The sequence below is a fragment of the Odocoileus virginianus genome, chromosome 28 (assembly GCF_023699985.2).
Source record: "Odocoileus virginianus isolate 20LAN1187 ecotype Illinois chromosome 28, Ovbor_1.2, whole genome shotgun sequence".
Classification (NCBI taxonomy): Eukaryota; Metazoa; Chordata; class Mammalia; order Artiodactyla; family Cervidae; genus Odocoileus; species Odocoileus virginianus.
The window spans coordinates 17,210,802-17,232,161 of NC_069701.1; the positions used below are offsets into that span (position 1 = coordinate 17,210,802).

Genomic DNA, 21,360 nt, shown 5'->3' on the forward strand with positions numbered 1-21,360 from the left:
TTGTCGTTGAGTGCTGCTTTCAGTTGGTCTAATTGGGAACAGTACTTGAATAATTAATCATTTGGTGTTCTGGACAGAGCTCATAATAGAGAACTCCCTTCCAGTCCCACCCGATACATCATCACCTTCTTTGGATGAACACAGCCTTTGGTGTGTTTAGTGGTGATTCATTTTGCTGGCCCCATGGGCTCTTCAATTCCACATTATTGTACAGAATCTGCTTTTCATCACCCATCACAATATGTTTTAATACTTAACATTTTCAATATGTTTAAGTAAAGAATCTCATGCAAAAATACCTTCAGGAAGGTTTGTTTGTTTTTTTGCTTAATTTATGTGGAATGCAAACATCAAAGCAATTAACATAACCAAGGTGGTAAAAATTGTTTTCTACACTTGATTTGGATGCTCTCAACTTCAACTGGTCTTTATGATCATGGATGATCATCTAGTGAGAAATCTCCAGCATGAAACTTCCACAAATCACTTTTAACATGTTCCGTCAGTCACAGCACCTTCTCCATACATGGCACAAATCTTTTTTTTTTTTTTCATTTCAGGTGTGTTTTTACCTTTCTTGAAATGATAAAGCATAATATGTGAAAAATGTGACTTTTTCTTCCATCTTCAATATTAAAATGGCTATACAAAAATTCTCCAAATTTATGTTTTTTTAAATGCTCGCTGATGAGTGTCAGCTGTTACAATGCAATATAAGAACATTGTTTAAAATGAAGTTAAAGACAGCTCAGTGCTGCTACAGCCATCTTGCAGGGAAAAAAAAAGAAAACAAAATTTTTGGTCAACTCAATACATGTGCCAATCTAAGAATGAGCCAGTTAAATTTATATCGGTGGTAAAAACATTGAGGCTGTTTGCTGTTCCAAACCAAATGAAGTAAAAGGGAATTTATGTAATGGCTATATGATGTGAGCTGCATCATCACCAATGTACATCTATTAGAAAAGGGCCTGAATATGGAACACTATGGCTTTGAATACCAGCTTTCATTTATGATATAGAAAGTTCTTACTTGAACAGAGATTCATTCATCATGTTTTCCAGAATGCTCTGCATTTTGTCAGTCAGTCATTCCAAATATCTTTAATTTTCAAAATGTGGAAAAATACTATGAGAGAAACAAATATGTGTCTTTTTGCGAATAGAAATCTTTGCACAGATGAGTCATAATCGCATCTCCTGTTGGCAGAAAATGACTCTTCTCAAAAATGATTTATAGCATCATCAGCCAGAGGAGATGTTTATGATCCTGACCCATATCCACACCTACAAACTCCTCATCCACTTTAGCTAGTGTGGTGGCACAATTCACCTTTGGTCCCATTATGTTAACTGGGAAAACTCAGCTCCAGAACAAAACTGGTGACAGCCCCATTTTAAGAGTTCACTGGACAACATTAAGGCAGGTTGACTCATTCATCAAAGGTTAGAATCTCTGCTCCCTATAGACTGTTACCCATGCTGGAATGAGACTCCTCCCATTATACATGGGGCTGTTTGTACCAACACAGCTGATTTTCCACTGAAAGACTTCTTGTTTCTCCTTGCAGATTTTTTGGTTACCAGGTTCTGATAGGAAGTATGTCAGGAGCAAAGCTCCTGGTTTTCAGCACATTGGCCGGTTATTCACCATTGAAGAACTTAGAAAAGAAAATATCACTAGAATAAATGTTGACTATAAGAGATTGTTCCACAATGGCTTGAAGTAAGTGTTTAATCCCTTTTGGCATGTGTTGCCTTTCTTGCACAAAATCTGCATCCTAGCCAAGTTATTTAGGTTCCCCCTCCCATCTCAGGATTTCTGGGTTTGGCCATCTTTGTGGAATTCCCAAATTTCCTTTTGTTATCCTTTCCTCCCTATCTGCCCTAAAACATTTATTAAAGGGTAGACTCTGTTATTGGGACATAGTCTATGGCCCCTTCTCCTGTCCTCCAGTCAACCCACTTTCGTGTATTCTTGGTGTTTTTCTTTTTACACAGTGTAAGTATTGAAAAGTCAGAACTCAAAAAGTTATTGATTTCCTCTTCCAGAATCTAGTACCTTATAAATGGCTTTGTGATCCCAATATCCAGATCTCTTATAGTAATAATTAATAACATAGCTAAATCATTGTTTTAAAATATTTGAGACAGCCAAGTATGAGAAGAAAGAAAAATTATTAACCATCACATTTATTATTATTAGAGGTACATTTTCAGAATTAAAAGTACCTGGGAGTAAAATAACATTTTAAAATTTATTAATCACTGTTTACATTAATCCATATACCCTTTCTGTTATATTTTAAGATTTTTTTTCAGATAATTCTAAATTCATCAGAGACCAAGTTTCCTTTGAGAGATAAATGTAGCTAAATTTATAGATACAGATATTGTTGGTATTGTTGAGTTGCTCAGTCATGTCTGACTTTTTGCAACCCTGCAGACTGAAGCACACCAGGCTTCCTTGTCCTTCAGCATCTCCTGAAGCTTGTTCAGGCTCATGTCCATCGAGTGAGTGAGGCCATCCAACCATCTCATCCTCTGTCGTCCCCTTCTCCTCCTGCCTTCAATCTTTCCCAGCATCAGGGTCTTTTCCAGTGATTTGGCTCTTCAGATCAGGTGGCCAGAGTACTGGAACTTCAGCATCAGTCTTTCCAATGAATATTCAGGACTGATTTCCTTTAGGATTGACAGGTTGGATCTCTTTGCAGTCCAAGGGACTCTCAAGTCTTTTCCAGCATCACAGTTCCAAAGCATCAATTCTTCAGCGCTCAGTCTTCTTTGTGGTCCAACTCTTGCATCCATACATGACCACAGGGAAAACCATAGCTTTGACTAGACAGACCTTTGTCAGCCAAGTGCTGTATCTGCTTTTTAGTACACTGTCTAGGTTTGTCGGCTTTTCTTCCAAGGAGCAAGCGTCTTTAATTTCATGGCTCTAGTCACCATCCTCAGTGATTTTAGAACCCAAGAAAATAAAGTCTGTCACTCTTTCCATTGTTTCCCCATTTATTTGCCATGAAGTGATGGGACCAGATGCCATGATCTCTTTTTTGAATGTTGAGTTTTAAGCCAATATTTTCACTCTGCTCTTTCACTTTCATCAAGAAGCTCTTTAGTTCCTCTTCACTCTCTGCCATAAGGGTGATGTCATCTGTATATCTGAGGTTATGGATGTTTCTCCAGGCTATCTTGATTCCAGATACAGATATAGATGTGTATATAGTTATAGATGTATATCCAAAATCTCCTTGGGGTAGTGAAATTCCCCTTAATACCTTTTTGTATTTCATGGCTTGAACTAGGCTATTTGATCCACCTTTTTTCCTTTTCCTGCCTTTCTAGCCACAGTGGAATTGATCATAAAAAAATGTCTTTTTTATTTTAGCATTAGAAAATTGTATATGTTTTCTCTTTTATTTCTCACCAGAAGATATTTCTTTGCCCAACTTATTCTCTATTTTGCCTGTATTTGTATTTCCCTTATTTTCAAATTGGAAATGGCTCTAAGATGATTTCCTTCTTTCATAATCATGATTGAGATTACCCTAGTAGTTGAAATTAATTATAATATCTCCATTTTTTGAGGGTTTGTGAGTGTGAGTGTGTGTGTATGTGTGTGTGTGTGTGTGTGTGTGAAGTGGTTGGTAGGCCACAGGCTCATTTTCTATTTCTGGCCTACCCATCAGCCAGGTGATGACTACACTTATGACTTGGACAAGTTTCTAACCACCAGTTTGCATTTATAAATTAAGGATCACAGATACTTGATGGAATGGTTAAAATATGAAGTGAGATAATTCATATATGTACAGAGCAAAATGCTGGGCAAATATGCAAACAGCAGAGATGTTACTTGGGGTTTTATCATTGCAGTTCTTACATACTGTGCCCTAAAAATTACTATCATCCCTATTTTGCAAATAAGAAAACTTGCCTCTAAGGAGGAAAAGTTCAGAGATGTTAGTCAACTTATCAAAGTTAGTATAGTTGTTTCCTAAGGCACTACACTGAGATTTAAATGTAGGCTCATAGACTCCAGAGTCCAAATTCTTTCACTGGTAAGTCTTCAGTTATTCTTTGGCATTATTATATGGGCATAGTTTCAACTAGCATCAGAATTAAGAAGGATCATATACAGAGTTCTATTGGAAAATCAAGCAGTTTGGTTTGACACAGCATATATATACTGAGTAGCAATATGTACAGTGCACCACACTAGTTTTATGTGAAAATTCAACATAAATAATGGACCATCCTTTTTTCTTAAGGAAACCATATATTCTAGTAAGAACAAGGATTTTTTCCCATATACCTATGCTACAAGGTTGATCTTGATAATTTGTGAGCCAAACTTTATTCCAGGTTATTCCTCTCAAGAACAACTGAATTTTAAGAAATTAAGGAGTTGTACCTGAAGTCATCTTTATACTGTTTATGACCAGAATACTTGTTATTATGGTCACATTTCCAATACATTCTCTATGGTCAGTGCTCATTTTATCAGACCACTGATAAATATCACAAGATATTATGACACTGACATTTTGCTGAGAATGCTTTGAATACATTACTTTCACCAAAATTATATGTAGACAAAGATGTGCTATGATTTATGATGTCAAAATTTTGAAGTGCTTTAAATTTTGTTAATTTTTAAAAACTAATTTAGTGAGGTGAAATTCATATAAAGTTAAACATTCTAAAGTAAACCGTTCAGTGATATTTAGTACACTCAGAATGTTATCCAACTATCACCTCTAGTTCCAGTATATTTTGGACTGGAAATTTTTATTTTCTCAGTCAATCTTGCTAGGGTGTTATAAATTTTACTAACCATTTCAAAACACCAAATGTTGGCTTTGTTAGCTTTATTCTGTTGCACATCTGCTTTCCTTTTTCATTGACTGCCGTTATCTTAATTTTTCCTTCTATTTCCTTTAGGTTTACTTTCACTCTTCTTTTGTTAGGTTCTTTAGGTAGAAGATTAGATGAGTGGTTCTGAATCTTCTTTTCTAACATTAACATTTAATGCTTTAAATTTCTCATTGCTTTAAACCTTGCTTTAGTTGCATTCCACAAATAATTTTGACATATTGTCTAATAATCTAATTTAAATTATTTAAAAATTTTGTTTCCCATTTGACTCATGTATTGTTTAGAAGTGTGTTGCTAACTTTTTAAAACTTTGAGGATTTTGTATCTACCCTTAGTGTTATTGACTTCTGATTTAAATTCATTGTGACCTGAGAACACTCTGTATGATTTCAGTATATTAAATGTATGTAAACTTGTAGCTCACTGTATTCTTCATCTTGGCGAACCTCTCATGTCCGTCTAAAAATGATGTGCTTGCACTGTTGGATGTGGTATTCTATAAATATCAATTAGTTAAGATTGGTTGACAGTCTTTTAAAACACTACAATATTGTAAAGTAATTAGCCTCCGACTAATAAAAAATAAATGAAAAAATAAATAAATTAAAAAAAACATTTTATATTGAATTCTCCCCCCTACTTTTACCGTTGAGTTAACCCAAAGCATTAGGTTGCCTGTTAAACCCCCATATATCAGAGAACTTACTATGAAACTTTATTATCAATTTTAGACATAAAGGAGGCAATCAAGAGGCTTAGACAAACCAAGAAGAGATCAGAGACATTGATTTCAGCTTTGCATGTATATTCCTTTATTAGACACTCTATGGACCGCAGTAATATATAAGGCCTCCAAGTTAGTTTTTGTAGAGTTGTTTCACTTAGAAGGGAAGCATTTGATTTATAAAACATCTCTATTAAGTACTCCCAGAGGGTTGTGTAGCTTATATGACCTTACCCAGGGACCCATGCCTCATAAATTCACATTCAGTATTTATTTACAAAATATGTAGTAAAGAAATATTCAACCAGGATTATTCATCCTTCTTAAAGGATTATTCACCCTTCTTTGGAACATGTTCTATACATAAAGGTCTCTATTCCTAGCAAATATTATTATTCTATTTAGAAAAGGCGTAGCTATCATGTTGACAAGGTTAGACCATGTTTTCTGCCTTCTTTCTCCTGGGTGCAACCTCTTCAGTCAGAGAGAAATTAAGGGCTATATATGCTTCATCTATCAATTATGGAGAAGGGAGTGTTAATATCTCCAACAATAATTGTGTATTTCTCCCTTTAGCTCTGTTTATTGTTGTTTTCTTGTTATTGGTGGGGTTGTTTGGCTTCTTATAAACCCTTTTATTAGGTTCATTTACATTTCAAATTGTTAGGTCTTCTAGGTGAATTCATCCTTTCTTTATGAAATGCTCATTGTCGGTGGTTATAATTGTCTAATGGTTACTTCTATTAAATTGCCATGCTGGCTTATCATTAGTGTTAGTTTTTGTCCTTCTTTCAGCTCCTTTGCATACTTTATTTGTTTGTTTTGTTCTTTTATCACGCAACTTGTGGGACTTTATTTCCTGAACCAAGGACTGAACCTAGTCCCTCAGCTTGAGTGCCCAGAGTCCTCTAAGTCCTGGATCACCAGGGAATTCCCAGTATTTAAACTACATCTCTCATAAGCATAATATTGCTGTTATTGTTTTTATATTTGTGAGGATAATCTTTTAATGGGAATCATTGGTCAGTTAATATTTAGTTTATTAATGTAATTGTATTTACATTACCATCATGACATTTTTTCTATGTATGCTTTCTATTCTTGGTGGATTATTTCAGCCTTTCCTTCCTATCTTTAAATTTCTTACTTAAATTAGTATTGTTTAGGATTCTGTCTCTTCTATGGGCTTTTTACATTTTTGAATTATTTCTTAGTGGCTGCTCTAGGGATTATAAAAATTATTGCTAATTTATTATAATCCACCTTGAATTAATATTATTCTATCTTTGACTGTGTGAATCACAACAAACTGTGGAAAATTCTGAAAGAGATGGGAATACCAGACCACCTTACTTGCCTCCTGAGAAACCTGTATGAAAGTCAAGAAGCAATATTTAGAACTGGACGTGGAACAACAGACTGGTTCCAAATTGGGAAAGGAGTACATCAAGGCTGTGTATTGTCACCCTGCTTATTTAACTGGATGAAGAGTACATCATGTGAAATGCCAGGCTGGATGATGCACAGGTTTGAATCAAGATTTCTGAGAGAAATATCTATAATCTCAGATATGCAGATGATAGCACTGTACTGGCAGAAAGCAAAGAGGAACTGAAGAGCCTCTTGATGAAAGTGAAAGAGGGGAGTGAAAAGCTGGCTTAAAACTCAACATTCAAAAACAAAGATCATGGCATCTGGTCCCATCACTTCATGGCAAAGAAATGTGGAAACAATGGAAACAGTGATAGACTTTATTTTCTTGGACTCCAATATCACCACAGATGGTGACTGGAGCCATGAAATTAAAAGACGCTTGCTCCTCAGAAGAAAAGCTATGACCAACCCAGACAGCATAATAAAAAGCAGAGACATTACCGACAAAGGTCCACCTAGTCAAAACTACAGTTTTTCCAGTAGTCACGTATGGATGCGAGAGTTGGACCACAAAGAAGGCTGAGTGCTGAAGAATTGATGCTTTGGAACTGTGGTGTTGGAGAACACTCTTGGGAGTCCCTTGGGCTGCAAGGAGATCCAACCAGTCCATCCTAAAGGAAATCAACCCTGAATATTCTTTGGAAGGACTGATGCTAAAGCTGAAACTCCAAACCTTCGGTCACCTAAAGCAAAGAGGTGACTCATTTGAAAAGACCCTGATGCTGGGAAAGATTGAAGACAGGAGGAGAAGGGGATGACAGAGGATGAGATGGTTAGATGGCATCACTGACTCAGTGGACATGAGTTTGAGCAAGCTCCAGGATTTGGTGATGAAAGGGAAGCCTGTGCAGTCCATGGAGTTGCAAAGTCAGACACAACTGAGTGACTGAACTGAACAATATAGAAAATGTAGAATATTAAGTCATTAGAAGTAGGGTAGTCCGTTTACTACCCTCTCCCATTTGTGCTGTTGTTCTTATAAATAATACTTTTAATAATGCTTTATTTTATAACCCCCAAAGTATATTTTACTGCATTAAAAATAATATAGAATATTTTTTAGATTAATCTTTTTATGTTGAGATGGTTGCAGGTTAGCATTAAGAAGCAATACAAAGTAATCCTGTGTACCTTTTACCCAATTTACTCCAATGATAAAACTTGCAGAATTTTAATGTGATATCAAAACCAAGAGTTTGAGATTGATGCAATCTATCAATCTTATTCAAATTTCCCCAAAATTACTTATATTCATTTTTATGCATTTTTTGGGTATGAATATATTTAGTTCTCTATATTGAGACACCCCCAGCATGCTGCAGTCCATGGGGTCGTGAAGAGTCAGACACAACTTGGCAACTGAACAACATTTAGTTTTCTGCCATTTTATCATATGTGTGTTTGTGGATCCAACACCACAACCAATATATAAACCTATTTAATCACCAGAAGTATTCCTTTTGTTGCCTTTTGATAACCACATTCCCCTTCCTTCCACATCCAACTCAGCTCAAACCCTAACTTCCTCAATGAATAATTACTTCTGTAATTTTATATTCTTAAGAAAGATATAGAGAAGAATCACAGTGTGCAACTTGTTATGATTGACTTTTTTCCACTCAGTATAATTCCCTTTGAGATTCATAAAGATTGTTGCTTGTATCAATAACTGGTTCTTTTTCATTGCTGAATAATATTCCATTATATGGATGTACTAGTTTGTTTAATTATTCATCACCTGAAACATATCTGGTTGTTTCAGTTTATGAACTATTATAAATAAAAGTTATGAATATTTGTGTGTAGCTTTTCAGCATAGGTTCAGCATTTGTTCAGCATAGGTTTTCATGTGAACATAATTTTAGCTAAGATTTTATAACTTATTGAGACTTTCTTCTCTTTATTTTTTATTTTTGGCCGTGCTGATTCTTTGTTGCTACATGGGCTTTTCTGTAGTTGCAGTGAGCAGGGGCTACTCTCTAGTTGCGATGTGCAGGCTTCTCATTGTGGTGGCTTTTCTTGTTGCAAAGCATAGGCTCTAGGTCACGTGGGCTTCAGTAGTTATAGCACATGGGCTCAGTAGTTGCAGCTCTCGGGCTGTAGATCACAAACTCAATAGTTGTGGCACAAGGGCCTAGTTGCTCCATGGCATGTGGGATCTTCCTGGACCAGAGATTGAACCCATGTTTCCTGCATTAGCAGTTGGATTCTTTATCTCTGAGCCACCAGGGAAGCCCTTGCCTCTCTTTAAAAACTGTTTTATACATCTGTGGGAGAGGGTGCGGGTGGGATGATATGGGAGAATGGCATTGAAACATGTAAATTATCATATTTGAAACGAATCGCCAGTCCAGGTTCGATGCATGAGACAGAGTGCTCAGGGCTGGTGCACTGGGATGACGCAGAGGGATGGGATGGGGAGGGAGGTGGGAGGGGGGGTTCAGGATGGGGACACATGTACACCCATGGTGGATTCAAGTCAATGTATGGCAAAACAATACAATGTTGTAAAGTAAAATAAATAAATAAAAACTCTTTTAATTATGTTACAATGCACTTAAAATTTACTTTTGCAGTAATTTTTAAATATACAACTCTGTGGTTTTAATGTGCATTCATTACATTGTGCAACAGTCACCACCATCCACCTACTTGACACTTTTCATCTTGTAAATTCAAATTCTGTTCTCATTAAACAATGAACTCCCATCATTCCCCACCTCCATACTTTGGAAACCGCCGTTCTACTTTCTGTCTGTGATTTTGATTCATATGAGTGGAATCATATAGTATTTGTCTTTCTGTGACTGATTTATATCTCTTAAGATGAAGTCCTCAAGATTCATCCATGTTGAATTCATCCATTGAAGAATGTATTCCTTTTTAACTGAATAATAATTCACTGATGTGTATACCATTATTTGCTTATCAACTCATCAATAGATGGACTTCCCTGATAGCTCAGTTGGTAAAGAATCCACCTGCAGTGTGGGAGACCTGGGTTTGATCCCTGGGTTGGGAAGATCCCCTGGAGAACGGAAAGGCAACCCACTCCAGTATTCTGGCCTGGAGAATTCCATGGACTGCATAGTCCCAGGGTTGCAAAGAATTGGACACAACTGAGTGACTTTCACTTTCACTTCACTTTGGGTTGCTTTCATGTTTTAATTGTTGTGAATAAAGCTGCTATGAAAATGAAGGTACAAATATCTCTTCAAGGCCCTGTTTTCAGTTCTTCTGGACATATACCAGGAAGTGGAATTGCTGAATCATACAGTAATTCTATTTTTAATTTTTTGAGACACCACCATACTATTTTCCACAGCATCTCTAAAAACAGGAGGACACGAATGTTTCCATTTCTCCAAACTGGCACATCCTTGTTGAATTCTGGTTTTCGGATGCAGCCGTAATGGGTTGGTTTTAGTTCTTGAAATGTATGATGGAATTCACCAGCAAAGTCATTGGATCCAGGGCTTTTCTTTGTTGGAAGAATTTTGGTTAATAGTTCAATCTCCTTACTGATTATATAGCTATTCATATTTTCTAATTCTTCATGATACAGTCTTGGTAGGTTTCTTGATTTTAAGAATTTGTCTTTTTCACCTTGGCCATCCAATTTGTTGAGATACAATTGGTCATACTGCTATATCCCTTATAATCCTTTTATTTCTGTAAAACTTGTAATAATGTGCCCACTTTCATTTCTGATTTCAGTAATTTGAGTCTCTTCTCTTTATCATAGTACCTATATCTAAAAGCTTATTCATTTTGTTGATGTTTTCAGAGAACTAACTTTTGGTTTCTTTGATTTTGTTTATTGGTTTTCTGTTCTTTATTTTGTTTCCCTAGTCTTCATTATTTTCTTCCTTTTGCTATGAGCTCAATTTGTTCTTCTTATTCTAGTTTCTTAAGTTGTAAAGTTATATTGTTGATATGAAATCTTTCCTATTTTTAAAAAATTCTTCTTTCCTTCCACTTTTATTAAAATATGCGTATAACTCTATAAGTTTAAGTTATACAGCATAGATAATGAATTTGCTTACATTCATCATTAAATGATGATCACAAGAAGTTGAATGAATATCCATCATCTTATAGAGATGCATTATTGGAGAAATAGAAGGTTTTTCTTTGTGATGAGAACTCTTAGGATTTCCTCACTTAACAGCTTTCACATATAACATACAGCAGTGTTAATTATATTTTTCATATTGTACCTTATATCCATAGTATTTCTTTTTAAAAAATTTTAATTGAAATATGGTTGATTTACAATGTAGTGCTAGTTTCAGGGGTACAGAAAATTGTTTCATATATATATATATACATATATATATATATATTTAATTTTTCAAAGTATTTTCCACTAAAGATTGTTACAAGTTTTGAATATAATTTCATGTGCTTTACAAAGTTCCCTTCTTGTTTTATACTTGATAATGTTTATATCTTAATCCCAAGCTCTTAATTTATCCCTGCCCACCATTTCCCCTTAGGCAACCATAATTTTTTTTATGTTTGTGAGTCTGTTTCTGTTTTGTAAATAGATTTGTTTATATCATTTTTTCAGATTCCATAAAAGTGATATCATATGATATTTGTCTTTTGCTGTCTGACTTTACTTAATATGACCATTGCTAGGTTCATCCACGTTGCTGCAAATGGCATTATGTCATTCTTTTTATGACTGAGTAATATTCCATTGTGACACACACACCTCATAGAATCTTTACACACGTAACTGTCAATGGACATTTAGGTTGCTTCCCTGTCTTGGCTATTGTAAAGATTGCTGCTGTGAACTGTGGGTACACATATCTTTTGAATTAGATATTTTCTCTGAGTGTATGCCCAAATGGGATTGCTGGATCACATGGTAACTATATTTTTAGCTTTCTAAGGAAACTCCATACTGTTCTCAGTGGCTGTACCAATTTACATTCCCACCAGGAGTGTGGGAGGATTCCCTTTCTCCATACCTTCTTCAGCATTTATTGTTTGTAGATTTTTTGATAATGGCCATTCTGACTAGTGTGCAGTGATGCCTCGTAGTTTTTATTTGCATTAAGATACTGATGCTGGGAAAGATTGAAGGCAGGAGGAGAGGGGGACAACAGCAGATGAGATGGTTGGATGGCATCACCAACTTGATGGACTTGAGTTTGAGCAAGCTCCAGGAGTTGGTGATGGACCGGGAAGCCTGGCATGCTGCATTCCATGGGTTGCAAAGAGTTGGACATGACTGAGTAACTGAATTGAATAATTAGTGATGTTGAGCATCTTTTCATGTACATTTTGGCCATCTGCATGTGGGAAAATGTCTATTTAGATTTGCTGCCCAATTTTTGATTGGATTGCTTGCTTTTTTGCTATTGAGCTACATGAGCTGTTTGTATATTTTGGAGCTTAATCCCTTGTCAGTCACTTAATTTGCAAATATTTTCTCCTATTCTGTGTGTTGTCCTTTCATTTGTTTATGGTTTCCTTTGCTGTGCAAAAGCTTTTAAGTTTAATTGGGTTCCATTTGTTTATTTTTGTTTTTACTTTCATTACTCCTGGAGAGGGATTGAAAAAGATGTGATTTATATCAGAGAGTATCCTACCTATGTATTCTTCTAACACTTTTATAGTAGCTTATCTTATGTTTAGGTCTTTATTTTTTTTGTGTGTATGGTGTTAGAGTATGTTCTAGTTTCATTATTTTGCTTCTAGTTGTCTAGTTTTCCAGCACCACTTATTGAAGAGACTGCCTTTTCTCCATTATGTAGTCTTGCCTCCTTTGTTGTAAATTAATTGACCCTACGTGTGTGGGTTTATTTCTGTTCTTTATATCCTGTTCCATTTATTTATACATCTGTTTTTGTGCCGGTACTATACTGTTTTGATTACAGAGCTTTGTAGTATAGTTTGAAGTGAGAGACTGTGACCTCCAGCCCCTTTGTTCTAAAGATTGTTTTAGCTCTTTGGGGTCTTTTGTGCTTGTGTACAAATTTTTAAATTTTTTGTTCTAGTTCTGTGGAAAGTGCCATTGGTAATTTGATAGGGATTTCCCTGAATCTGTGTATTGCCTTGGGTAGTATGGCCATTTTAACAAATTATTGACAACGGGAATTTTGCAGAAGCTAACACCTGTGGCCAGCAATTTGTAACAAAAAACTTATTGATAGGTGTGTGGTCAGTAAGTTGTTAACAGTATTGATTTTTCTATTCCAAGAGCACAGTATATCTTTCCATCCTTTTTGTACTATCTTTAGTTTCTTTCACTAACATTTTAACAGTTTTTGAAGTACAGGCCTTTTGCCTCCTTAGGTAGGTTAATACTAGGTATGTTATTGTTTTTGATACAGTGGTAAGTGGGATTGGTTCCTTAATTTCTCTTTTGGATATTTTGTTGTTACTGTATAGAAGTCCAATGGATTTATACACATTAATTTTGCATTTTGCAGCTTTACTGAATTTATTGATGAGTTATGGTGGTTTTCTGGTAGTGTCTTTAGGATTTTCTGTGGATAATATGTCATCTACAAACATTGACAGTTTTACTTCTTCTTTTCCAGTTTGGATTCATTTTATTTCTTTTTTCTCTGATTGCCGTGGCTAGGACTTCCAAACCTATGTTGAATGAAAGTGATGGGAGTGGGTCTTCTTGTCTTATTCCTGATCTGATCTTAGAGGAAGTGCTTTCAGCTTTTTAACTTTGAGTATGATGTTAGTCATGGATTTGTCATATATGTGGCCTTTATTATGTTGAAGTATGTTCTATGTTTTCCCACTTTCTTAGTTTTTATCAATGGATGTTGAAATTTATCAAAAGCTTTTGCTGAATCTATTGAGATGATCATATGGGTTTTATTCTTCAGTTTCTTAATGTGGCATATCACAATATACCATTGATACCATTGAAAAATTCTTGCAACTCTGGGATATATCCCCCTTGATCATGGTATATGAGCCTTTTAATGTATTGTTGGATTTGGTTTGCTCATATTTTGTTGAGGAATTTTGCACCTGTCTTCTTCTGTGACATTGATGATATTGCTTGAAAGTAACACTTCTAAACTCATTGTGCCAGGCTGCCATCACTCTGATATCAAAAGCAGAGATATCTTTTTAATGGCTGAGTAATATTCCATGGTGTATATGTACCATAGCTTCCTTATCCGTTCGTCTGCTGATGGGCATCTAGGTTGCTTCCATGTCCTGGCTATTATAAACAGTGCTGCGATGAACATTGGGGTGCACATGTCTCTTTCAGATCTGGTTTCCTCGGTGTGTATTCATTTGAATCAGTTCTAATGAGATGGATGAAACTGGAGCCCATTATACAGAGTGAAGTAAGCCAGAAAGATAAAGACCAATACAGTATACTAACACATATATATATGGAATTTAGAAAGATGGTAATGATAACCCTATATGCAAAACAGAAAAAGAGACACAGATGTACAGAACAGACTTGTGGACTCTGTGGGAGAAGGCGAGGGTGGGATGTTTCGAGAGAACAGCATCGAAACATGTATATTATCTAGGGTGAAACAGATCACCAGCCCAGGTTGGATGCATGAGACAAGTGCTCAGACCTGGTGCACTGGGAAGACCCAGAGGGATCGGGTGGAGAGGGAGGTTGGAGGGGGGATCGGGATGGGGAATACATGTAACTCCATGGCTGATTCATGTCAATGTATGACAAAACCCACTACAATATTGTAAAGCAATTAGCCTCCAACTAATAAAAGTAAATTGGGGGAAAAAAAAGCAGAGATATCACAGAAAAGAAAATTACAGGCCAATATTACTGATGAACATAGATGCAAGAATCCTCTGATTTTTTTAGTGTAAGCATTGATAGCTATGAATTCCCCCTCCCCCAGCACCATCTATGAATTTTGGTGCATCCCATGAATTTTGGTGTTTTCATTTTCATTCAGCTCCATGTATTTTCTTTTTTCCCTTGTGATTTCTTTCTTTATCCATTAGTTTCTTGAAAGTGTTTTGTGTGCTTAGTCACTCAGTCATGTCCAACTCTTTGCAACCCCATGGACTATAGCCTGCCAGACTCTGTCTGTGGGATCCTCCAGGCAAGATTACTGGAGCTGGTTGCCATGCCCTCCTCCTGGGGATGTTCCCAACCCAGGGATCGAACCCAGGTCTCCTGTGTTGCAAGTGGATTCTTTACCATCTGAGTCACCAGGGGAGCTCAGGAAGTGTGTTAAGTCCCACAAATATGTGAATTTTCCAATTTTCCTTTTGTTAGGCTTCTAACTTTATTGTGTTGTGGTTGGATAGGTTACTTTGATATTTATCTTTTTATATCTGTTGAGACTTAATTTGGAGTCTATCATATCTGAATTGGGAATTGTCACATATGCACTTGAGAAGAATGTGTATGCTGTTACTGGATTGAGCATTCTGTGTCTTAGATATAGTTAGTTTCTTGTGTTGACTAAGCCCTCTGTTTCCCTACTTATCTTCTGTGTGATTGTTCTATTCATACTGAGAGTAGGATATTAAAATTCCCAACTATTATTATACAGCTTCAGTTCTGTGAGTGTTAACTTTGTAAATTTCACTTTCCTGTAATTAGGCAGATAAATGTTTATAATTAATATATCTTCTTGTCATATTGACCCTTTTATTAATATATAATGTCTTTCTTTTCCACATATAAACTTTTTGACATAGTGCCTGTTTTATCTGTTGTTAGTATAGCCACCCATGATCTTTTTAGTTACTGTTTGCATGGAATATCTTTTCTGTCCTTTCACTTGCAATCTATTTGTGCCTTTGGATCTAAAATGAGCCTCTTGTAAACAGCATAAAGATGGGTCATATGTTTTTACGCATTCTGCCAATCTTTTGTTTAATTGGAGAGCTTAATTTATTTACATTTACAATAATTACTGAAAAGAGGGAAACTTGTCATGTTTTTACTGCTGTCTTTTTTGTAAATATTGTTTCTGTTATCAGTTATTTTAATTTGTTATTTTTATATACCTTATAATTTTTCCCTTATTTTCTACTTTACTGTTTTCCTTTATGTTTAGTTGGGTTTTTTTTTGTCATAAAATACTTAAATCCTTTTCTTGTTTCCCTTTTTATGTATTCTATACCTAATTTTTTGTGGTTACCATGGGAATTACAGTTGCCATCCTAAAGTTATGACTCTATGATTGAATTTTTACCAGCTTAAATTCAGTAACATGCAATAACTTCTCATTTATAACTCTAGTCCTTCCCATTTCACTTACTGATGTCAGAAAATTTTATCTTTATATACACTATGTGCCTCAAAGATAAACTAATAATTCTTATAAATGCAATAGTTTCTCAAATTATGCTGAAGACAACATGTGGAGTTGATAAAACAAAGTTACAAAATTACTAGCTGTTAGACTAATAATTCCGACTTTCTCCTTTAGATCTTTTATTAAATTATGTGTGAAATAAAGACTATAGTTACAAAATTGTTAAAAATAATACTAGCTTTTATATTTGCCATTGACTTTTATTGAGATCTTTATGTGTCTGTAAGACTTTGACTTACTGTCCCTTGACTACCTGATGTGAAGAACTGACTCATTGGAAAAGACCCTGATGCTGGGAAAGATTGCAGGCTGGAGGAGAAGGGGATGACAGAGGATGAGGTGGTTGGATGGCATCACTGACTCAATGGACATGAGTTTGGGTAAACTCTGGGAGTTGGTGATGGACAGGGAGGCCTGGCATGCTGCAGTCCATGGGGTCGCAAAGAGTCAGACATGACTGAGTGACTGAACTGAACTGGAGGATTCTGTTGAGTTTTTCCTACAGGGCTGGTCTAGTGGTCATGGACTCCTTCAGCTTTAGTTTATCTGGGAATGTCTTTAATTTCCCCTTGTGCCTGTGCATCTCCAACAAGACAAATGTTATTCTCTGTTCTGCAACTTCTTATCTCTGCATGAATAGGAAAATGTTATACCTTTAGAGATCAGAACCTTGAGAATGGGCTATCCTGAGCATTTCAGGCTATAGGCAACATTCTTACTTGTCTCAAAAGCCATAGAATACACAGATTAAAGTTAAAAATAATCTAATATGGACTCAGATTTGTTCTTTGGTATTATACCTCTTATATTTGAAAGATAGGTTTTTCTGGGTTTATGAATCTTGGTTGACAGTTTTTTTCTTTTAACACTTTGAATATTTGAACCCACTGCCTACTATCTGCCAAAGCCTGACAAGAAGTCTGAGAATGTTATTGAGGATACCTTGTATGTGGCAAGTTGCTTCTCTTGGTGATTTCAAGATTCTTTCTCTGCCTTTGGCTTTTGAGAGTTTGATTAGAGTGTGTCATAGGGTATATCTCTCTGAGTTCATCTTACTTAGAGTTCATTGGATATTTACATCCATATCTTTTGTTAAATTTGGGCATTCAGTGATTATTTCTTCAAATATTCTCTCTGCCTCTTTTTCTCTCCTTCTTTTGGAACCTAAAAATACACATATTGACTTGTTTTATGATGTCCCACAGATATCTTAGGCTCTGTTTCCTTTTCTTCAATCTTTTTTGCTTTTTTTCTTCAGAATCATAAATATCTATTGATCTATCTTCTAGTTCACTCATTCTTTCTTCTGCCTGATCAAATCTGCCTTTGAATCTTAATAGTTAGTTTTTCATTACAGTCGTTGTGATTTTCAGCTCTAGAATTCAGCTCTAGGGTTTTCTAGGTTTTCTGTCTCTTTATGTTTCCATTTTCTTCATATATTTAAAAAAACTCTATCTACATCTTCCTTTAGTTCTCTGAGTATCTTTAGGATGGTTTTTTAAAAAGTTTTTGTTTTGTGTATCAGCCATCAGCTCTTTTCTTTTTACATTTAGTTTTTCCTTTGAATGAAAAGGACTTTCTTGTTTCTTTTTACACTTTGTGATTTTTCTTAAAAACTGGACATTTGAATATAATTATCTGGAAACTCTTGAAATCAGATTTTCCCTTTTCCCCAGGGTTTTCTGCTTTTTGTTATTTGTTTGTATTTTGGCTCTCTCTATGCCAACAGTCAGCCTGGGGGTATAAACTTAAGGTCTTCTCAGGTCTCTCATGTGCCTTTCCCTGGACATGTGTGGTCATTTTGTAACTTTTCCCATATATGTAATTGCTGTTTATATATGTATTGACTATGCCAAAGCCTTTGACTGTGTGGATCACAATAAACTGTGGAAAATTCTGAAAGAGATGGGCATACCAGACCACCTGACCTGCCTCTTGAGAAACCTGTATGCAGGTCAGGGAGCAACAGTTAGAACTGGACATGGAACAACAGACTGGTTCCAAATAGGAAAAGAAGTATGTCAAGGCTGTATATTGTCACCTTGCTTATTTAATTTATATCCAGAGTACATCATGAGAAACGCTGGGCTGGATGAAGCACAAGCTAGAATCAAGATTGCTGGGAGAAATATCAATAACTTCAGATATGCAGATGACACCACCCTTATGGCAGAAAGTGAAGAAGAACTAAAAAGCCTTTTGATGAAAGTGAAAGAGGAAAGTGAAAAAGTTGGCTTAAAGCTCAACATTCAGAAAACTAAGATCATGGCATCTGGTCCCATCACTTCATGGGAAATAGATGGGGAAACAGTGTCTAACTTTACTTTTTTTGGGCTCCAAAATCACTGCAGATGGTGATTGCAGCCATGAAATTAAAAGACACTTACTCCTTGGAAGGAAAGTTATGACCAACCTAGACAGCATATTAAAAAGCAGACATTACTTTGCCAACAAAGGTCCGTCTAGTCAAGGCTATGGTTTTTTTTTTTTCAGTAGTTGTGTATGGTTGTGAGAGTTGGACTATAAAGAAAGCTGAGTACTGAAGAATTGATGCTTTTGAACTGTGGTGTTGGAGAAGACTCTTGAGAGTCCCTTGGACTGCAAGGAGATCCAACCAGTCCATCCTAAAGATCAGTTCTTGGTGCTCATTTGAAGGACTGATGTTGAAGCTGAAACTCCAATCCTTTGGCCACCTGATGCGAAGAGCTGACTCATTTGAAAAGACCCTGATGCTGGGAAAGATTGAGGGCAGGAGGAGAAGGGGAAGACAGAGGATGAGATGGTTGGATGGCATCACCGACTTGATGGACCTGAGTTTGAGTAAACTCCGGGAGTTGGTAATGGACAGGGAGGCCTGGCATGCTGAGGTTCATGGGGTTGCCAAGAGTCGGACGTGACCGAGTGACTGAACTGAATTGAGCTATAACTTATTAACTATGACATCTAGAGCTTCCCTGAAAGTTGTAAGACTTCAATAGACTCCATAGAATAAAAATATTAATAGTTACATTAGACAGATTCGCCAGTGTAATTGTCCAGGATGAGATCAGGTTCCTGGGGCTTCTTTTTCTGCTATCTTCTGAGAATTGTTTGCCATGAATATAAGTTGTTACTTCTATGGGATTAATGGTTAGAATTAATGGCAAGGATGGATTAATGGATTAATGGCAAGAATACAATTGCTGGGGTATGGTAGTTTTCAAAGTTTTATAAGAAACTTTGTAAATTTTATTTAGTTTGTAAGAGACTTCCAAACATTTTCAGAGGGCCCGTACCTCTTTACATCCCACCAGCAATGTATGATGATTCAGAGCCTCTCTGTCCTTACCAGTTTTTGCCATTGTCATTTATTTTTTTGTTTTTGCTTTGAGAAAATTTTTATTTTACACTGTTGAATTAATTTGTTTGAATAAACAGCACACAAAACAAAGATTTATGTTGTGAAAATCCCTGAAGCTTCTAATCAGCCGTCTGCAAGGCATGAAGACTGGTTTTGTGTCTTTTTAAGTCATATATTTCCATTTATTTTTAGATTTTGAACATAATTAGTTTCCAAAATACTTTTTTAACCTACCCTGGGATTTATTTATATATATATTAGTCCATAGTTCATTTTATTCTGTTATCTCAAATCAGTGCTAGCCCATTTAATGCACTAACACTGAATAGAAATTATTTTGTGATTTAACTGCTTTATGGATATTGAAATATCTGATATGAAAATTAAGGTTTTCAATATTTTAAATTTAACATTTTGTAAGGGTTTTGTTTGTTTTCCTTTTACTTTTTATTGAAGGATAATTAATTTACAGAATTTTATTGTTTTCTGTCAAACTTCAACATGAGTCAACCATAGGTATACATATACCCCCTCCCTTTTGAACCTCCGTCTCATCTCCCTCCTGCTCCCACCCCTCGAGGTTGATACAGGGCCCCTGTTTTGAGTTTCCTGTGCCATGCAACAAATTCCTCTTGGCTATCTATTTTACATATGGTAATGCAAGTTTCCATGTTACTCTTTCCACACGTCTCACTGTCTCCTCCCCTCTCCCCATGTCCATAAATCTATTCTCTATTTCTGTTTCTCCATTGCTGCCCTGTAAATAAGTTCTTCACTACCATTCTTCTAGATTTTGAATATATGTGTCAGAATACGATATTCATCTTTCTCTTTCTGACTCACTTCACCCTGTATAATAGGCTCTAGGTTCATCGTCCTCATCAGAACTGACTCAAATGCATTTCTTTTTATGGCTGAGTTATTCCATTGTGTTTATGTAGCAAAACTTCTTTATCCATTCATCTGTCGATGGATGGACATCCATGGGCATGGACATGCTTCCATGTTGTACCTATTGTAAATAGTGCTGCAGTGAACAATGGGATACATGTGTCTTTTTCAATTTTGGTTTCCTAAGGGTATATGCCTAGGAGTAGGATTGCTGGATCATATGGTGGTTTTTACCATGGTTCCTGACCCTGAAATGCTACTCTTTTCTGTGAGAATGTATGTGCCCCCAATGGACCTGGTGCATCATGCACTTTTCACAAGGCTGTACAAGTACTAATAAATCAATCCTTGTGTGATCAGATATGCATTTGATATGCACTTTAATTTTCATAGATATACAGAATACTCTTTCAACTTTGTCCTTTAATACTAAAGAAAAGGAGAAAACCTATACATGAGTACTAAAAAAATCTGATCTTCTCCAGAAATCAAAACAGTATCAAATTAACAGTTGTCCTTCAGAACCAAATATGTGACTGTTAGCTGGTGATTTTTTTTTCTTTCTCATTTTTTCTTTTGAAAGTTGAAGTCAGTTGAGTCTGACTCTTGTGACCGCATGGACTGTAGCCTGCCAGGCTCCTCTGTCCATGGAATTTTGAATTTTCCAGGCAAGAATACTGGAGTGGGTTGTCATTTCCTACTCCAGCCATTGTCATTTTTACTGTAGCCCTTCTATAGGTGTGTAGTGATATCCCACTGTGGTTTTAATTTCATTCTCCGGT

At 35.9% G+C, this 21,360-nt stretch overlaps 1 protein-coding gene across 3 annotated transcripts in view; it reads left to right on the forward strand.

Annotated features, from left to right (window-relative positions):
* LOC110123391 (glycerophosphodiester phosphodiesterase domain-containing protein 4-like) overlaps positions 1-21,360 on the forward strand; it is a 125,209-nt gene that overhangs the window by 84,364 nt on the left and 19,485 nt on the right. For all 3 annotated transcript variants that reach the window (XM_070457270.1, XM_070457271.1, XM_070457272.1), the window contains exon 13: positions 1,572-1,726. In XM_070457270.1, the coding sequence (XP_070313371.1) occupies positions 1,572-1,726 (155 nt within the window). The remainder of the gene's footprint in view (positions 1-1,571; positions 1,727-21,360) is intronic.